The sequence below is a fragment of the Squalius cephalus genome (genome assembly GCF_949319135.1).
Source record: "Squalius cephalus genome assembly, chromosome: 2".
Taxonomy (NCBI): Eukaryota; Metazoa; Chordata; class Actinopteri; order Cypriniformes; family Leuciscidae; genus Squalius; species Squalius cephalus.
Window position 1 is genome coordinate 38751923 of NC_137123.1, and position 21159 is coordinate 38773081.

The following is a 21159-nucleotide window of genomic DNA, read 5'->3' on the forward strand; positions in this document are numbered from 1 at the left end:
CCCCCACCAGTATGGGTGCTGCCTGTAGCCTAAAGAGCTGTATGGAATTCATGTTTAAAGACCATTACAGACACCAGATGACCGAACTGATGAATAAGATTATTGCGGATGCATCCCACCCTGATACACCGTGTTATGAAACTGTGCGTGAGGCAAATCTCAAGAAAAATATGATACATATAAGAGGACTGGCTAATTCATGGGACGATTTGACGGACAAATGCGCTTATGGTACCGATCCGCCTGATGTAATGATAAAACAGGTTCTAGATATGATGTGTGAATCACAATCCCTACTAGGGATCACCGATGTGCTGTGTACTTGTACGTATGTGGCGGATGTCTGTACCGAGCTGGTAAAGAATTCAAAAGAATATGACTCCGATGATGAGGATGATGCTGTTCAAATTGTCGAAGTGATTAAAAACGTTGAAAAAATTATCGAAATGTATGTCGATTACATCCTAGATCGTAACATGATGGCCTGCCGTGACTTTCTTTTCTGGTTAGATTACCGTTGACTTCATTTTACTTAGACTATGCATGTAACATTGTTATATCCAATTGTATTATATTTTATGGTATAACCATTTTGTACTAACATCATTATATTCAATTTTACTTAGATTTTGTTGTACTAACATTATTATTATTATATCCATGTATATTGTATTATAATCATTTTTACTATCTTCTATTATATCCATGTATATTGTATTATAATCATTTTTACTATCTTCTATTATATCCATTTTTACTTGTGTTATATTAACATCATTTATCCATGTTTACTTATATCATGTATCCTGTAACTTTTTTAATAAAAGATTGATTCAAACCGCATGTACGCGTTATTCTTTTGCAGCGGTTGAAACGGCAGCATGTCGGAGCTCATGAAAAAGGCTTATTATACACCCTCCAACCCCGGCTCTTTAGGGGGTAAAAAACGATTAAAGGACGCCGTCTTAAAAGAAAGTGGGGTCCGTTTAAGCGATAAAAAGGTTTCAGAATGGCTGGCTGGTGAGGATGCTTACACATTACACAAAACAGCGCCTATAAAATACAAACGAAACAGAGTGGTCGTGTACGGGGTCGATACTCAGTTCCAGGCCGATCTAGTCGACATGATCGCCTACACCTAGGATAACGACGGTAATAAATATCTACTGACGTGCATAGACGTATTTAGCAAGTACGCGTGGACTCTCGAGGTCGCTAGAGCGTTCGAGTCTATACTCGAAGAGGGTCGTGTGCCACAGAAATTGCAGACGGATCAGGGGAAAGAATTTTTTAACAAACAATTTCAAGATGTAATGAAAAGGTACGACATTAATCATTTCGCTACCGCTACCGATTTGAAAGCCAGCGTCGTAGAACGATTTAATAGAACGTTAAAGAGTCGTATGTGGAGATTTTTAACGGCTACAAATTCCCGACGATACATAGATGTTTTACAAGACATTATGCAGGGGTACAACACCAGCCATCACCGAAGTATCAGAATGAGACCCGGTTACATGGATATGTCTCACCAGCGCCCTCCGGCTTGTCACAATCTTGGCATGCGTCGGGAACAGGAACGCCTTGACACCTTTAAGAAATGGACTCCTGCTGCATTATCTCCGGCCGAGCTTGCCAAAGCTGGTTTCTACTACCTTGGCCAGGGCGACAGAGTGGCTTGCTTCAGTTGTGGAGGCCAGCTTAGCAACTGGGAACCGGGAGATCGTGCAGTATCAGAGCACCAGAGACATTACCCCAGCTGCCGTTTCGTTCGAGGTGTCTGTGCAGATAATGTACCTTTATCTAGCCCTTTCAATGTATCGGCAATGCAACGGTGTGAAGAAAGGTTGCTCACATTTGTCTACTGGCCCTCAAGAATAACTGTTCGACCAGAACAATTGGCTAAGGCTGGTTTTTACTATGTTGGTCGTAATGTTGACGTGAAGTGCTTTTGTTGCGATGGTGTACTCGGATGTTGGGAGTCTGGTGATGATCCATGGGTAGAACATGCCAAGTGGTTTCCAAGATGTGAATACCTCTTGCAAGAAAAGGGCCAAGAGTTTGTTCATCAGATTCAAGCAAGATTGCCAAGACTATTTGAGCAGCTATTGACTAATGGAGACAGCGACTCAAGAGAATTTGTGAGAGAACAAGAGAACAATCCTGTGGTGAAGTCTGCTTTAGAGATGGAATTTGAGTGTGGCCCGACGCCCCAGACAAATGAAGCTGCATCCCCTAGTCAAGATCTTTCAGACTTGCCTATGGAGGAACAGTTAAAAAGACTTCAAGAGGAGCGCACATGCAAAGTTTGCATGGATAAGGAAGTGAACATTGTCTTCATCCCCTGTGGTCACCTAGTTGTGTGCAAAGAATGTGCACCTTCTCTGCGCAAGTGCCCCATATGTAGAGGATTGGTCAAAGGCGCTGTCCGTACTTTCCTATCCTAAAGTTTTCCTATCATTTGCATTTAACTTAATAAATAATAAAAACAAAGGAGAAGTTTATTATTTTCACTCAGTCCAGTAACAAAATTTGTTTAAACATTACACGTTTAAAACCTATGGCTAAATTGTTCACCATAAGTTCTGTTACACACATTTAGAAAGTAGCTAGGATGCGCAGGCTTTAAGTTAATTTGACCAACAAGATGTTAAAGTTCATAGAGTATTGAGTTAAAATGAAAACGTGATAAATATCGCATCATCATAACTTCAATAGTTATCAAGCACCAGCTGATTTAAGTTTTTCTTCAAACAAAAGTAATTTTCTGATAAATCATCGTACACCTACACGTGTTTTGTTGTATGCACAGATTTTAAGGGTCGCTTATAGAAAGAGGTATCCTTGTCTTTATTTTTAAAAACACAGAACCAGAGAACAGAGAACCTTGTGCGGCATATCCGCATAAAGGGTTAAAATATACATTTTAGCGCTATTTAAAAACTAGGACGGTATAATGTAAATGTCTCAAGTGAAGATGATGGTTTAAAACATAATTTTATCAAATCAAGCCAATTCATGCGAATACTGTCGTATATGAACAAAGAGAAGACCTAGAGTTCACTAACATTACAGCTAACTGCAGGAAACAGATATCCGGGGTGAGTGTAAAGAAAACGGCATACAAAACATTACAATCCCAGCCGGCAATACGATAAGTGTTGCGATAGTGATGTTAAAAATTGTTGTTTCAGAAGAAATGCAAAGATGTGCTTTTTACGAGCGCCCGCTCGACACATGACGTCACATCTCCGCGCTGCTGTTTTGGCGCGCTTTATGGAAGTTTGAATCGTTAGCGATGGAGCGCGTGAACACAAGCAGTGTGAGAGGATTCCTGAGATCTTGCGACGATCTGACTGAGAAGATTCGCTGTTTAATACAGAAGAAACTCGTCAAGACGTACTTGAGCAGGTGATATTATGCGCTTACGATGCGATGTGAACGGGGCCGTAGAGAATTCGGGGGCCCCCTAAAAAATATATTCATGCTGGCCCCCTTCACCAATATCATATACTGTAAATAGATGAGCATGGAGGCCCAAATATAGCGGAAGATGGTGATGTTGTTGTAAAACATTTATTTTAAAAGTTAAATGTTTATATATAAAATTACAACTAATAAAATCTAACAAAAAGAAAGAGATAGTTGAATAATAAAACAAATTTTAAAAAAGTAACTGCAAAATAATGTTTTTCCCATCAGTCTGTTATAATTCATAAATCAAAAAGTAAAGAATGCAGTCAAATTTAAAAAAATAAAATCATTTATTGCCTTATTTTTTAATAAAGATAATATGGAACTGGTAATATTATTAAATAAATCTAATAAATGTATTCATCCAAGTGCAGTGTGTCGTATTCATGTTTTCTCTCGATGTAATAAATAAAAAGTGAAAAAGTGAATGTTTGAACTCTGGTGCATGCTAAATGAAAACAGGCGGACGGGTGTATGAATGTGTCTACAGGTGTATCTAACCCTAACAACTAATGACCAACTTTATTTTTGCTATTGTACATACATTTTATTCTTCTAACTGTTTGTCTTTGGTTAACACAGCTGGAGAGGAACAACAGGGAGGTTGGAAGACACAGTAGAGGAACTACAGAATAAATATGGAGAGAAAACAGCATTAAAAAGGATCAAGTCCATAGTGAAAAAAATCAGAAAAAAGAATATCAAACGTAGGAAAAGTTGTATAATTTACTTTGTTAGTAATCAATATGTTTCTCAATCTTCAATAAGCTTTACTATAATGTTTACATGGTTTTTGGTTGTGTATTTAATTGTTCATTTTTTAACAGATGGTGACGTTCAACAGCCTAACAACCTTCCACAACGACGAAAGCATAATATTTCTACATCATTGGGACAGCCATTAATTCAGAACCCTAATCAGCTTAACTTAACAATTGCCCAGAAGAATGGTGGGACAATAGTTACTACAATCATGGTAGAAAACACAATATATGGTGATGTTAACATCAGTGCGGTGAGTGTCTGATAATTTAAGAAGCAGTTGCTTAGTTAAGAAATGATTTGTGTATGTTATATATATATATATATATATGTATGTGTATTTTTGTTTTGTTTTTTAAAGTTAGTCCATAGGGTGTGGAACTTAGCACAACTATTTACACGCATACTGTTTTTGACACATAGTGATTGTGAACATTCCATTTTTTTTTTTTTTTTTTTTTTTTTTTTTTCAAATAATACATCTCTTTCATTTTGTGCCGGATGTTAAAAGATAAAGGTATTAGTTAATAACAATTAAAAACTTTAAATCAACATGAAGCCATAATATTAATCAATAAAATATGGTTAAATTACATTTTGAAAATGTTTATTTACAACGTTGTGTGTCGTGAGTGAGACCTAGCAAAGATTACACCAATATTAGATTTCTTGTTGCGTGGTTGCACTATATGCCAGAAGCTTAGTCATCAACATCTAAACTAAACATTATCATGGTTTAGTTGTATTTTAAAACACTGTTTTTTTCTTCTTTTTCTGATTTTTCAATTTTCAGGCCGATATTTGTAGAAATAAGCAAAATACATTTATAAAAACAAGTTAATGGCCTTGTGTCAGAACACAACAGGTCTTTTTATTGTAACTTTGAAAAGTGTAATACAGTATTTGATTTTTACAAATACCTAAACCAACGGGCCTAAGCTGTCGACCCCTGAAGTTATGACTTCTGAAGGCCTCTCATGTGTAGATTCGCTCGTTGAAAAAAATGGTATTTTATTAGCTAAAATCATTGTCTGTATTCATAAAATATGTCCTCATGGGTGTAAAATGACCTCTGCCAATGATCTGACTTATCCTCGTAAGCGAAACATTTCTTATCTTTATTTACATGGGGCGGGTAAGTCCAAGGAGGCTTCCGTGCCGTTCCGCCATCTTGAAACACTATAATAACAGAGAGGGACAAAAAGCGCTAGCCTAACTCAAGACGTTTCATCATCAACACTACTATAGTCAACAGCACATTCAAAAGGACCATCAAAATAGTGTTACGTTAAAAAGGCGTAATTGACAAAAATTGTAATTCTGAATTAAGTAATAATTATGACAAAAAGTTTAAATTAAAATTATGACTATGCGTCATAATTATGAGATGAAAAGTTTAAATGATGATGTACTAAATGATAAAGTAAATATTCCATAGTGAAATTTTCTGAATTCTATATAATTGTATTTGTGAAAATGATTCAGTACCGAATCTTCAATAAACTGCTTGTTTCTGCAGTTCGTGTAGGCCTCTAAGACTATGAATTACTAAAAATGATTATTGAATAACTTGAATTTTGTTGACAATGTAAAAAAAAAATTGTCTTCCCATACCGGGAGTCGAACCCGGGCAGCCTGGATGAAAGCCAGGAATCCTAACCGCTAGACCATATGGGAGGCAATGATACTGCCCCGGCAAATTTGAAAGGCTGCACTGCACAGTACATTATAATGCAGGATCATACTTATGCCGAGCCACGGGAGAAGGAATCCTCATCGCCTAAAAGCTAACATTTAATTTATCGGTATGTAAATAAATATCAGGATAGCTTTTCCCCATGTGGAAAGATCTAATGAAGGAGAAAGACTTTGAAAGGGAAGTTGCCTGATTTCTTCTCGACAGGCAAGTCAAAGGTATGGTCTAAATTACAAGCTTTTTTCATTGCTTGGTTGTGTAAATCATTATATAGCTGCCATAACAGTACAAAAACATGTATCGTTAAACTCAATGAAGCGCTATTGGAAGCCATGTTGTCATAGCTTCTTGACACATTACGGCTACCGCAGTTGCAACACGCATTTGAAAAAGCGAGTAGATGGGAGAACCACTAGATGGGAGAAATTCTTTTTGGAGAACTAACTTGTAGTTGGGTCTTTAACAAAAAAAAAACAAAAAAAAAAACAACAAGCCTCCACAATCGAGGAGGTCAAAGGGTATGCTTCCTGCTATAGATAGTATCATCAGCTCTCCCCAAAGTCTATTCATGCGGCCAGCAGACAGATTTTAAACACCGATTTTACACTTCTACATATATTTTGAGTAGATAACCGATAGTATATTCTCAGTAAAGGGTTTCACCCTGTGTGATTCCACACTGATTAAGGATAGTTCGGGGAATACAAGTTAAAATGATCTTATACGATCGTATACTTATACTTTGAATTATGACTGATAAAATTAAATATTCGCTCAAGACCAACTTTACTTATGCCGCGTCAGTGATTTTGCAAATGATACAACTTAGTCTAAATAAGAGCAATGTGGAGTCCTCGGATTTCTTAAAAACAACACAACAACAAAACTTTGACAACATGTTGTATGGACAAAAGATCTAAGATGCCCAAGCACAGTTTTTCAACAATCAACAACTAAACGCTGTTTAGTAAAAATTCTACTTTAGGTTACCGTTAAACAAAATCATTACAGTAATCTTCTAAGAAAATAAATAGAAGATATGATTTTAATAAAACTTTAAAGATTTCTTTTATTTTTTTTTTCTTATTTAAACTTGTATGATTATGCTTTTAAATGAATTTAGTATAAACTCTGGATGTACTCTGTAAAAGGCGTTAGCAGACTAGATTTACTGTGACATTGTCCCCCGAGACTCATCTGGTCTGATACCCTGTTTCTTGAAGCTTCAGTTCACACTGTGGTTTATCTCTGAAGGATCTGGGGCTGTAAGGTGTTTTTGTTTATATATTTATTTAGCTAAAACTTTGTTTACATTTTAGTAACATATGTTATTAATAATAATTTAATTTAAAATAGAGATTAGTTTATTTTTTAGAACCGTGTGTGTGCACAAAATGATATTAAATTATTTATTTATTTCATTTTGAAAATGTACAAATGTAGTTTTCTGTGTTTAGGTGTACGGTACAAAATTCATTATAGCTATGGAAAGCCCCCACCATAAAAATTTAAACCCCGCATGGACAAAAAAAGGCTGATTGAATCTTTTCATATAAATGAGATTTAAAACGACTAAAAAGTACAGTTTTTCTACAATCTAAAGTTTTTGAACAGACAGACATTGTTTAATAACAATTATACTTTAGGTCACCATTAAACAAAATCATTACAGTAATCTTCTAAAAGATAAATAGAAGATATGAATGTATTCAAACTTTAAAGATTTTATTTAAACAGTCTTTTAATTTTAAAAGATCATATTTAAACTTTTACGATTATGTTTTGAAATAAATTCAGAAAGATGACGGCACGCTAATTTACCGGTACCTGTCACAGACACATGTACGTACACACACACACACACACACACACACACACACACACACACACACACACACACACACAAACATACCATTTGTCTAGTGCTTCATGAAATCTTCAGTCAGCAGACTTAGATGAATTTTATTTTTATCTAAAACTGAAATTTCAGTAGATTTTTTTTATATACTTTTAAAGAACAGAATGTTTTTCAACTTTAGTTAAATTAGCAAGATAACCATTTTAATGTATACCCTTTTTTATGTAATATGATTTTTATTCTTTTGTTTATCAAAAACAATTGGATCAATAAGATATTTATTTTATAAGCGTTTAATTATATACTTTTATAAAGAATTGAATGGTTTTCAACTTTAGTTAAATTAGCAAGATAGCTATTTTATTTTATACACTTATAGGCCTAAAGTATGTAATATGATTTTTTTATTCTTTTTTTTATCTAAAACTGAATTAAATGGTTTCAGTAGATTTTTAGTAAGATATTATTGCATATTATTTGTGTGAAATATAAAACATGATTAGGGTAACTCTCTTTTTCTCACTTTCACTGTTACCTCAGGAATGTGGAGGGGGTCATGTCAGAGGACGCACACACACACACACACACACACACACACACACACACAGGCACACTACTCTGGCTGGAGAGGCATTCAGAAAAAAACAGTGTTTTTGTTTTACAACTTTTAATAATGTATTGAATTTAAAAACATTATTACGACTTTTAATAAATGTATTAAATTTAATTAAAAAATAAAATAAAATAAAAACAACATTTTATAAAGATATCATTTAAACTTTGAAATAAATTTAGCCCTTTTGTCTCATTCTGATCGCTGAATAAACCTAGGAGGAGAGAGAGAGAAACACTGACATTTATGTTATATTATTTTATAATCTTTTCATTTATACTTTAAACGAACGGTATGTTTTCAACCTTGGTTAAATTATTTTATAATCTTTTCATTTATACTTTTTAAAGAACAGTATGTTTTCAACTTTTTTTGTGATAGGCTTTAGTATTTAGTAAAATCCTTATTCATTTTATTCTTTTGTTTCTCTAAAACTGAATTAAATGGTTTCAGTAGATTTTTGCTAAGATATTATTGTATATCATTTGTGTGAAATATAAAACATGATTAGGGTAACTCTCTTTTTCTCACTTTCACTGTTACCTCAGGAATGTGGAGGGGGTCATGTCAGAGGACGCACACACACACACACACACACACACACACACACACACACACACACACACACACACACACACACACACACACACACACACACAGACACATAACTGAACCGGACAACAAATTCAAACTTTCTGTCAAAAAACAGATGTCTATCACAAACACAGAAAATACACCCAACTCCTGTGCACAAGAGATAATGGTGGTGTGACACAGTCTTCAAACTTTCTGTCAAAACCACATGATCTACGACTAGCTAGGACAATAGGGCAAACCATAACAACATATGCCGGAAAGATAATAGATAAAAAACAACATATGCGGTAGATAAAACTGTCAAAACGCGTGATCGAACGCTCGATACGACAATTCATATCCATATCTATACAAGCCAGAAAGGGCGGGACAAGTCAACGGACAACCGGAAGGGCGGGGACCAGATGTCTTATCTAGTGGGCGGGACCGGAAGTCATCAATCATTTTGACACATGGTGTAGTATAAGAACTACTCAGGTCGTCCCTTCTCACCAGTTTGTTTAAGAACTGGAGCTTTGTAACCATGACATGTTGTATCCCTTGTTGATGCAAGTAGCTCGTAAGCCTCCTGTAACTTCTCCAAAATATTGTCCAAGTTTCCAAATGATGAACGGTCAGAACATTTTCCAAGTAGACTGATCACATTCTCTATTTGGTACAGTACACTATCAACATCATCTTCTGAAACAGGGCTTGACACTTTCTGCCCTAAAGACATGAGGAATTCTGCAATGTGGGCAGCAACGTCTTGAGACAGTCCAGTCCTACAGTAAAGTAAACAGCAAATGTAAAAAAAATACAAATATAATAGCGGAATAGCTGAATAACAGATGCCTGATATCTAACGTGAGAAGCAAAACTAGAGATGATTTCATTTTTTAAATTTGTTACATATTTGTACTTAGGGTTAGGGTGTTCACATTCATAGCTCCAAATATAACTAAAATTCACATTCAGCTCCAATGTGAAACCCTGTGAAATGAAAATCTGAAGTTGACATTTGCATTTGAAGACATTCACAAACCTGTATTCCGAAATTGAGGCTGCAGACAACACTATTTTTAGAGCAGCTTTACATCAAAATTGTTTGCATCATTGATAATTTTATACAATCCTCCAGTTTTTATGGGTAACGTTAATCGCTTTAGCCCCTGGTTACAAATCAGACACTTTATTATGAGTCGTTTGAACTACGTTATAACGTCAATTCATGTATTTTAACTTAAATGTTTCATATAACTTACTAGTATATAACAGAAATTGTGAAATTAAACAGAACTCGTTGTTATTGTTTTTTTTTTGTTTGTTAGCTTAGATAGTAACATTGCATACAGCTATCCGAAAAAAACCCACAAAATACACCACGAGAGCAGGTTCTCAAAATAGCAGCATAATGATCATTTCCTTTAACTGTCTGTGGTAAGTTCATTTGAATTTCCAGCGTCAGTTAGGCCGTGACGGTGCGTTGCAAAAAAGGAAGTCCTCATAGATTGGTTCATATATTCACCGGCAGTGAATAAGATAATCACCAACATTAATTATTTTTGTTCTCAATTTGCTCAAATATAAAATTGCTTGAATATCAAAATAAAAACTCCACTATAATATTTTTCATAACATTCAAAAAGAAGACAAAAAAGATAGAGATTGGTATGTCTGGTGCTGAGAGTGTGGCTGACTCTGACGTCACCAAAGAGCAAGTAATACCAGAATAATGGCAAGATTAATCAATTTATTGAGAAACTTCATAAATGTTAAACTTTCCTTATTGAGACTTTAAGGATGAACAGAGAAATTTAGCAATGCATTACATACAATTGTTTTTTTTTTTAACACAGGCTCATATTTTTCAATGGTTCTCAAGATTAATCTGCATTTGATGAGAAACTTCATAACTGTTAAATTTGTCTTGTAACAACTAAGACTGAGGATGAACAGAGAAATTTGGTAATTACATACATTTTTTTTTTTTACATAGGTTCATATTTTTCAACGGTTCTCAAGATGAGAAAATTCAAAACTGTTAAATTTGTCTCATTGTAACAAACTTAGACTGAGGATGAACAGAGAAAATTGGCAATGTATTACATATAGAATATCACAGGTTCATATTAAATTTTGCCAAAACCAGCCGATCCATGAACTGCCTCTATAACTATTTCAAGAAGGTCATCCTCAGAAGAACTACCTCTAGGTAGGTAAAACACTGTAGAGCAAGTAGAGGCATAGGGAAACCGTTTCAATTCACCCTCTTGGTCATAGAATTGAATTTCAGGCTGCTGTGGAAATCCAAGGGGTGGCACAGCATCTGCTCCAGTAACAAACGTAAGGAGGTCTTCGAAGGTCAGCTGCACTCGTTTTTCTGTACATTACAAGTTACAAGTTACATCACAAAAATACAGTTTAATTGCTCAGTAGTTCCTATCCAAGTGTAATCTATTAAAGGGGGGGTGAAATGCTATTTCATGCATACTGAGTTTTTTACACTGTTAAAGAGTTGGATTTCCATGCTAAACATGGACAAAGTTTTAAAAAATTAAATTGTACGTTTGAAGGAGTATTTCTGTGCCAAAAATTGTCCTTCCGGTTTGTCACAAGTTTCGGAAAGTTTTTTTCATTCTCTGGTATGGGTCTGTCTCACGTAAGATAGGGCGGGTCCTAAGGGCACTTCTGCGCAGGCGCGCGCGCACTCGTAGACAGAGAGAGAGAAGATAGCGAAACTGCGAAAGCATCATCAAAGCGCTCCTCTGCTTGGGTTTTGGAAGTCAATGTCACCAAAGAAGTGTGTTTTTGGTTGCCAGGGCAGACAACCATGCACATATTCCCAAAGAACCCAGCGTTAACGGACCAGTGGATGGAGTTTGTTTTTTCAGAGCATCAACGGAGCTGTGTAAGACTTTGTTCCCTGCATTTCGAGATGGTTTTATAAACAAAGCCCAGATCGACGGATTTGCAGATCGTCTAATCATCGAGCAGTCGCAATGATAAAGGTTCGCGGTCGTGATTGGAACCGGTGAGTAAAACTGTTATCTGCTTCAAATGTCTCTGTCTCTGTGTTGTTAGTGTGGCGCGTTAGCTCACAGCGTTAGCTTTGCCCACACGGCCATAGACAGTATAGCACACGGCCCGCCTCCAGCTGCTCGATTTTTCCCCGGAAATACTCGGTACAGCCTATCTGTCTTTTATAAATAAATATAATTAAACTAAATACTTTTTGGAGATATTAAGGATGCAGTACTACTCTATAGGTACTCAAGATTAACAGGAGATTGAGTGAAAATGAGAATTTCACCCCCCCCCCCCCCCTTAATATACTAAATGTTAATTAGGCCTAAGCACAAAAAATGTCACATTTATTGCCTATTATTTGTAATGTTATGCCATAGTGCAGGAATACTTCATGATCTGACAAACATTGAGAATGTACAGTCCCTGAAAATAAGTAAATCCTAATGTTTACAAGTTGGAACCCCAGATTGTACACAAACAAGCAAACAATTTAATCTCTATAAATTACATTTAAATGTGCTAAATTATAATATTTTAAGGCTTGCTTGTTTGTTCATTAATAAGAAAATTGCATTTGTAAAACGGATAGTTCACCAAAAATGCACATTCTGTCATTATTTATTCAGTCATGTATTTTCCAAACCCATAAAACATTCATTCATCAACGTTCATTCATTCAATCAAAATTATCTCATGCTTTATACAAGCTCAAACGTGCATTCACATTTTGTAGAGCATTTGGAACATGACAGTGAGTAAATGACAACAGAATTTTTATTTTGTTGATGGAAGTATCCTTGAAATTAGTTCAAAACTATGTCTTGTAAAAGTACCTTCAATTGAACTGAGAAGACACTCCCAAGAGAACATTGTGTCCTCCTCCGCTTCCCGCCTGTTGGAACCCTCCTCACTCCAGACAACTTTAAAAAGAGATCTGAATGACAACCTTGTGAGTTGTCCCTCTTTGTGGGTGAATAGTGGCCTGAAGGCATTCCAGTGCCTTTCCACCGTCTCCCACAGTTGACCACAAGAGTTGAGCCCTTGTTTAAACTGTGTTATCATGTTCGATGATCTAAAACGTGATTAATACATAAGACAAAACATGCAAAAAGCAGACAGCTTATCATAAGTTCACATCACTAACATTTTAACTGAAAGCTTGAATGCCAATGTTCCCTCTCTAAGCTACGGTAATAAGCTTATTATAAAAGCTTATTTAACATTATTTTTTCATGGAATTAATTTAATGGAATTTCTGTAGACTGGTAAAACAGCAATGTAAAAATGTTTCCTCAGTAATTTCCACTCAAAAGAGAAAAGTTTTTTTTTTTTTAACAGCCTGTTTCACCTGGATTTACCCCACAACAGGGAAGAAAAGTTGTGTCACTGCGTGTTTCATTGTCTTAAAAAAAACATGACATTTAAACTATGTAATTGGTAATAATACCTGTGGAAAATGAAGTGCTTCACAATCCGGCCATAAATTTGGGGAAGGCTTTCAAGGTTAGCGCTGTATATCTGTGGCACTCCACATTCAGCGATCCATTCCCCAAGATCTTGTTTAAGCTTCACCAAATCATCTTCGGTGTTGCACTGCTTAATCTTTTGTAATAAATGAGAAGAATTTGTTCAAGGCAGATACTCCAAACAGAGAAATAGTATTTTAAAACGTGTATTACTTTTTTTAAACGATTTATACTGATCTACTTGAATTTTTGGAATATGTTAAAGTCCTCCTGTGGTGAAAATCAAGTTGTTTATTTAAATATGTGGTGCTTTTTAATAGGCTTTAAGACAAACCATGCACTAAGTCAACACCATTGCTGACTATTTTCTCTTTAAAACTGTAGTGAAAAAAGACAGGGTGCTGCGAACAAATCACTCTGCCCAAGTAGCAGTGCTTCGCCTTCTGAGAATATAGTTCCCAGTATGTATACAGTTAGAAGATGGCTGTGTCTCATGTGACCTTGTTATTTGTATACGCTGTGACTATACAAATCACAACATGTAAATAGGAAAATGTTGGTGTTATTTTGTCACTTATTGGGAGCAGTATGCTAGCTGGAGCTGTTTACCTCCAGTCTTTGTGCTAAGCTAGGCTAGCGGTGGGTGCGTCAGACAGAGTTACGGCACGCACGGAGATGAAAAGGGTATGTATGGACTTATCTAACTCTGGGGAATACGGTGAATAAGCTAAAGTCCCAAAAAGTCGGTGTGTTCCTTTAAAGGATAAGATTATTGACTACAGGGGGACTTTAACCAAATGGTAAATACCTTTAGGACATTTTCCTGCACCTCCCTGTCTGGCAACACCTCAAACTGGAAGTTCTCTACATCTGCATCTTGACCGCACATTAGCAAATACAATGCTGGGTCCAGTGCTTTAAGGCCTGGTCCTCCATGAATCAGAGACCAGGCAGTCAGTTTCCCCGCTGTATAGTACCTGCCCTGCTCTAAAGATGACTGGTCATATGTAAAAAAGAGGTTTCCTTCCTGTCCCTCAAAAACTCCTAAGGATGATCGGACGTCCTTCATCAAAAGCCTATAACAAATTAAAGAAATAGTTTTGAGTAATAATCAAACAACTACATAAGTTAACAATTCTCTTACACCCTGTACAGTGTTAAAGATAAAAACAAAACAACAACAAAAAAACCATCAGAAATCGGTTTCATTTTCAAATGCACAAAGTAGGCATTTGATGGTGACAGGATTTACAATGCTATAGCCTGAGATATACATAAATTCCTGGCCCTCTTTAAGCATAATAGTTTGGATTTCTATGAAGTATTAAAACTTTATAATAAAATTCAATTTTTAGCGCAATTTTCCACCGGACAAAATTGCGATTGTTATCTCATGATTTCTGTTCTGTCTGTGCGCACCAATCTTGCACTTCTATCTACTCCTCAACCAGACCATCTAGAGACTTTGGGTTTTCGGCATTATGTTAAGGAAGGTCTAATCTCGGGAACGCACAAAAAAAATCCCGGAAAAGATTTACTATCTCTTAGTGTTGTGATCCCATGACGTCAGAAAATTGCGCTTAAACACTCACTGAGTTTTTATTACTTGTTTAACATTAACTACGGTCAAGTCAAGTCACCTTAATTTATATATCGCTTTTAACAATATAGATTGTATCAAAGCAGCTTTACAGAGATAATAGGAGATTAAAGTAACAGAGATTGTTTTGGCTTTACAGCAGCTCTAGAATAAAGTTATTGCCCAGATAAACCATGACCCATCACTATAGAGTGACCGGATACTTCATCACACCATCTCAAAGTTGCAAGTGCAGTTTTTCCGCTCACAGGCACCAGGGGGGTGCAAAACGACCACTATTCAACCCAAAATAAGCAATATAACTCCGAAGCTGTTCAGTTAAAGGAATACTCCACCGTGTTTTCATATTAAACTATGTTTTTCCCTTAACTAAGACGAGACAGTGCGTGCACTTAATCGCTCAGGCGCGCGGTGACACTTTGAAAGCCCAGTTCATTCAATATGGGCCAAGCAGAGAAACAACCAAACACCTCCACGTTTTCCCTATTTAAATACAGTTACTCGCGTAGTGTAACTCGACCTAGGACGGTGACACAAAACAAAACGTTGCGCTTTTCTAAGCGTGTAAAATGGATAACTATATTGTATGGCGGAATACCATTGCAAGTGCTTGTAAGCACTTCGTCTTGGCGCAGTAATATCTTCACTAGAGGGAGCGGGGGCCGGTGAGAGGATTTTTCACGAGTGAAGATATTACTCCGCCAAGACGAAGTGCTTACATATTGAATGAACTGGGCTTTCAAAGTGTCACCGCGCGCCTGAGCGATTGAGTGCACGCACTGAGACGAGAGAGGTATGTATCAACTCGTCTTAGTTAAGGGAAAAACATAGTTTAATATGAAAACACGGTGGAGTATTCCTTTAAGGTAAAAAAGTTACTTAGTTCACCTTTAATAAAATAAAAACATCTAATTTTATCTTAAGTGGACATAAAGGTCAACGTCTGACCAATGCGAACTCACCTGAAAAACTCTCTTGTGGGACCACCATGATCTTCAGCAAGCTCACCCACAAATTCAACCTGTGGTCGTCTGTGCCATGCAAAGTATGTTTTGCCAAGGGCAGTGAGGGCACTTTGCAGCACACGCTTTCTTCTAACCACCACTGTTAAAGAAGTTTCCGAAGAAATGTTTGTATTTTTGAAGTTTTTTTAAAACCTCAGCTGGGTCATCCTCATCCTTAATAAAAAAAGAACAAGACAAATATCAGGTATAACATATAAAAGACTGCCTGCTGACAAAAGTGCATAATGATGATTCACTCACATGAGCTGGACTATAAGGCCGGGTAGGAGATGATAGCATCTCTAAATCTTCCTCTGAATCGCTATCGAGCAATATGTCACTATAAGAAAGAAGTGAAAACAAATACATAAAAGCATATTGCAATACTACTACAAATACAATATATATACACGTATATTCAGGTATATATATGTTTTATTTTATTTTAAGAAAGGGTTCATTAGGTTGAGAATATATTTATCTCTTGCATGCAAAGGTAATCACATAGGAAAGAAGGAAAGAAGTTGTTAATTCGTTTTTAGTTTAAACAGAAGAAACAACAAACCCCAGTGGTGTATACGAACACCCTGTATTTGGTCCAGCCTCATGTGATGGTGTCTGAACTTGTACCTATAAATAAACAGTTACCATCATCACCACATAACTACAAAGCCAATATTAATTATTATTTGTTAAAATGAAACATCTACTTGAATAAATATTTCTCAATTCACACTGTTTCTTTAAACTCTTTAGAATAATGCCACCATAATGCATTTTAGTTTACACTCACAGCTTGTAGTGATGTTGCCTGAGGACATGCGTCACAATCTTCTAAAAATGTCTCCAGGTCATGTCTGTGTAAACATGTTGAATCATTTATTTCAGAGGGAAAAGTTCCTTTAAAAGCGTGACTTAGGTTTGTGAGCCCAGGGGCCTCATATATAACCATTGCGTACGCACAAAACAGGCCCTGAAAGAGGCGTACGCCACTTCCGACGCATAAGTTGTGATTTATAAAAAACAAACTTATTTGTAATTTTACTAAACATTTGTAATGCTAGTAGTTACTTTCTTCTGAAATACCCCTTTCTGCCGTTATTCAGTGTTCCATTTGACTCGAGGTAAGCCTATCTTAGAATCTCTGCTTACTTTTCATTTTCACCTTTCTAGTTTTATTTTATTTAGACATGTTTCGACTTTAACAACAGCGGGTGAAAATTATTGCAGTTTTATTGCACTGATTTGGCCCATTCTCGCGTTTATTGCTTTAATTACTGGGCCGAAACAGCTGTCCTCATTCAAGTGGTGAAAGCACTGTAGTGTGCACGCTGAATATCATGCTATTACACTTACAACTCCCAATACGATCCATATTGTAGTCATTTATCGCCCCCCAGGTCAGCTGGGTAACTTCGTGGAGGAGCTGGATGTGCTGCTGTCCTCTTTCCCTGAGGACGGCACCCCACTTCTAGTCTTTGGTGACTTCAACATCCATCTCGAAAAGCCGTATGCAACAGACTTCATCTCTCTCCTAGCCTCTTTCGATCTCAAACGGCTCATCACCACAGGTACTCACAAATCAGGCAACCAACTGGACCTGGTTTACACACGCAACTGCATCACAGACAACATCCTGGTAAGACCTCTCCATGTTTCAGATCATTTCCTCATTACTTTCAGTCTACATCTCTTAGGGTTGCAAAATTCTGGGAATTTTCAAAGATGGAAACTTTCCATGGGAATTAATGGGAATTTAAGGGAATTAACAGGAATTTATGGGAATAAACGGGAATAAACTGGGAATTTTCAAATTTGAAGATTGGCTCTTCATAGGGAACTTAAATATAGTTGAGGAAAGTATATTTTAGCATAATCTGGACTAAAACAAAAAGATGCCATTCAAATACACTTGAATATCCATGCCATTCCTCAATCACATGCACATAGCACACTGCTTACTGCATGGCTATTGAGACCACACCCCCTACTGGCACTGTGCATGCCTCCATCACATGTACAGAAGCTCAAAGCACAAGACTATTGAAGGCACACATTTGAGCCTGTGGACTAAACAAAGTGAAGTAAGTTTTGATGATATTATGGGGAAATATATTTATTAAATGTTTAAATTGCAAATATCACATACAAAATGTATTCATCTAGTAGATAGCAAGCTGATAAGTTAGATGCTAAATAAGCTAGCATAACTTTATTTACCACATAAGTAGGGCTGGGCGGTATGACGGTATATATCGTGACCGCGGAAGAAAATGTCAACCGTAACAGATTTTTTTATTCTGTGTATACCGCGACATGTAAATAAGTAGGCGTGGTTAACTCACGTGCAGCGTGCATGAGACTGAGACAATGATATTTGTCAAAGAAACATGAAGAAAGACCAAGAGGATCCACAAAAGGAATTACGTTTTCAAAATTAACGTGATATTTTCAGGGGGGGGGGAAGTGCAGAAGTCAACTAGAGCAGTGCAGCACACTGAAAGTTTAGAGAGACGCACATGCTCGCAACGGGGCTTACTTGACAACAAGTTCATATATCAATGTTCTAACGAATAGAAATAACCTTAAATAATGTATTTATCCGTCTCTTATGTGTACAGTTACTTTCAGAGTGGACGCGCAAGCGGTTGCCGTGGTAATGAATATTTCCAAAATTCCCCAGCTTAACTTCCCATGGAAATTTACCGGAAACTTTCCAGAAATTACCGGAAATTTTCCACCCCTTTGCAACCCTAACATCTCTCTACCCCTGCACCACCAACCCCCCCAGTCACTTTCAGACAAAACCTGCACTCCCTCCCATCTTTCCTCTGCTGTGTCGTCATCATCCTCGCAATTCTCATCTCTGGATGTGAATGCCGCAACGGATACCTTATGCTCCACTCTAACTTCAGACAATATCTGCCCTCTATCCTCCAGGCCTGCACGCGCTACTCCCTCTAACCCCTGGTTATCTGAGGTTCTTCGGGAACACCGGACCGAACTCAGGGCAGCGGAGAGGAAATGGCGCAAATCAAGAGACACATCTGACCTGAGTATGTATAAATCTCTCCTCTCTTCCTTTTCTGTGGATGTTCATGCTGCAAAATCCTTATACTTCCACAACTAGATCAACAGCTCCTCCAACACACGATCACTCTTCAAGACATTCAACTTATACAAGCCATCTCTCCCACACTTCTCCCAGCACTCACACACATCATCAACTCATCCCTCCAGACTGGAACTTTCCCCACAGCATTCCAGCAGGCTCGGGTAACTCGGGTAACTCCACTGCTTACAAAACCAACACTAAACACATCATTTGTAGAGAATTACAGACCTGTCTCTCTCCTACCATTCATTGCGAAAACACTTGAAAGAGCTATTTTCAACCAAGTAATATCCTTCTTGTTTTATAAATGAGACCCCATATGTCTAACAAAAAAGGAACCGCAAGAATGCATTTATTTGAAATATTGCTATTGACTACTTACTCATCTGCAGTGTCAGACACTGAAGAGTCTTTTCCATCTTGATCTTCAGTGAGGTCAACTGCAGTGCCGCAAGTCCTAAATCAATAATTAAACTTGTTGCTATGGCAAAGAACTCAAAATGTCAAAACTTTCAAACTTTGCTTATGGCAAGCCATTTTAGCTTAAATTGTACCCAGCGTTACTCGTCGTAATTGCATTTTTACTAGTAAGAATTGAATTAGAGAGCTCTAAAATTCAATTCTTACTAGTAGCAATTACAATTAGAGAGCTCTCTTATTCAATTACTACTACCGGTAGTAAAAATGACAATTACAAAGCTCTTTAATTCAATTCTTACTAGTAAAAATTCCAATTAGAGAGCTCTACAAATAAATTTTTACTAGTCATATGTCTCCATTGACTTCCATTCATTTTTAATTACGGAGCTGTACAATTGAATTGTTACTAATAAGAATTCCAATTAGAGAGCTCTCTAATTCAGTTGTTACTAGTAAGAATGCAATTGCAGAGCTCTTTAATTCAATTACAGAGCTCTGCAATTATACATATCTTTAATTCGTTTTTTTAATAGTAAAAATTCAATTAGAGAGCTCTCTAACTGTAATTCTTACTAGTAACAATTCAATTGTAGAGCTCTCTAATTTAATTCTTACTAGTAAAAATGCAATTACGATGAGTAACGCTGGGTACAATTTAAGCTAATATGGCTTGCCATACTTTGCTAAAACATACCCTGAACAACTGTTGATATGTTGTTCGAGTTTGTGAACAGCTACAAGTTCTTGACACAACCTGCACATCTCAGCAGCTTCCTCCTCCTTCATAAGACAAATCATATTTGTTTTGTTTTCACATTTTATAGCATAAAGTGCAATTTCACAAGAAATGGTGTAACACAGCCTACCTTTTCTTCTGGCTCTTCTGGTTCTATAAGAGCTTGCTGCAGTGGCACAATATATGCCAAAGCCTTGTTGAGGCTACTTTCGGTTCTAAGGTACTTCACACTGTAGCCAGAATTTGGCACTGGTATTTGTGTCAATGCCCGGCTCCTTCCACATCTCATTATTTTAAATCCTCCTGCCTGTCTAAGCAAAGGATAACAACTGAACAGTTGTTCACAAAGTTCAGTGTATGACGAACTGTTGTTATTGGGAAAAGTGACTTTTTGTTTTCCAAGACCACCATGTTGCAAAAAAATGCGCTCTTCTGTTGAAGGTGCCATTTCAGTCTTGGGGTCAGCAAGACAAAAAAAATAATGGGACCATGGGGTTTCGTATAATCTGCGGGTCTGAGTGGGCCGCCTTGCTGCTGGCTGTCTATAAGGCTGAAAGAGTCGTGAAAGATTAGTTTGTACAAAATCAGATCTGGAGGTTGATGGCTGAGGGAAATTGAGGGAATTTCCCAATTGATGAGACTCAATCATTCTCATAGGCAGAGGAGAGGAAATAGACCTTATTTGGCCTGTGTTTCCCTCACTTGAATGATGCTCAGCTGGTGCAGCAGAGCTTGAGCTTCTGGGTGCTTGTTCAGCAGCTGAACTTGAGCATCTGGGTGTTTGTTCATTGAGTAACAGCTGAACAGCC

General features: G+C 36.9%; 2 protein-coding genes across 2 annotated transcripts in view; one reads left to right on the forward strand and one right to left on the reverse strand.

Annotated features, from left to right (window-relative positions):
• The window catches only part of LOC307145102 (uncharacterized protein), a 590539-nt gene that overhangs the window by 156298 nt on the left and 413082 nt on the right, over positions 1-21159 (reverse strand). The gene's annotated exons all lie outside the window — the stretch shown is intronic.
• On the forward strand, positions 1503-20402 carry LOC307149353 (putative inhibitor of apoptosis; the record flags this gene model as incomplete). Its single annotated transcript, XM_079855635.1, has 3 exons — positions 1503-2403; positions 17480-17718; positions 20349-20402. 3 exons carry the CDS (start codon positions 1503-1505, stop codon positions 20400-20402), a joined length of 1194 nt encoding a protein of 397 aa, XP_079711761.1.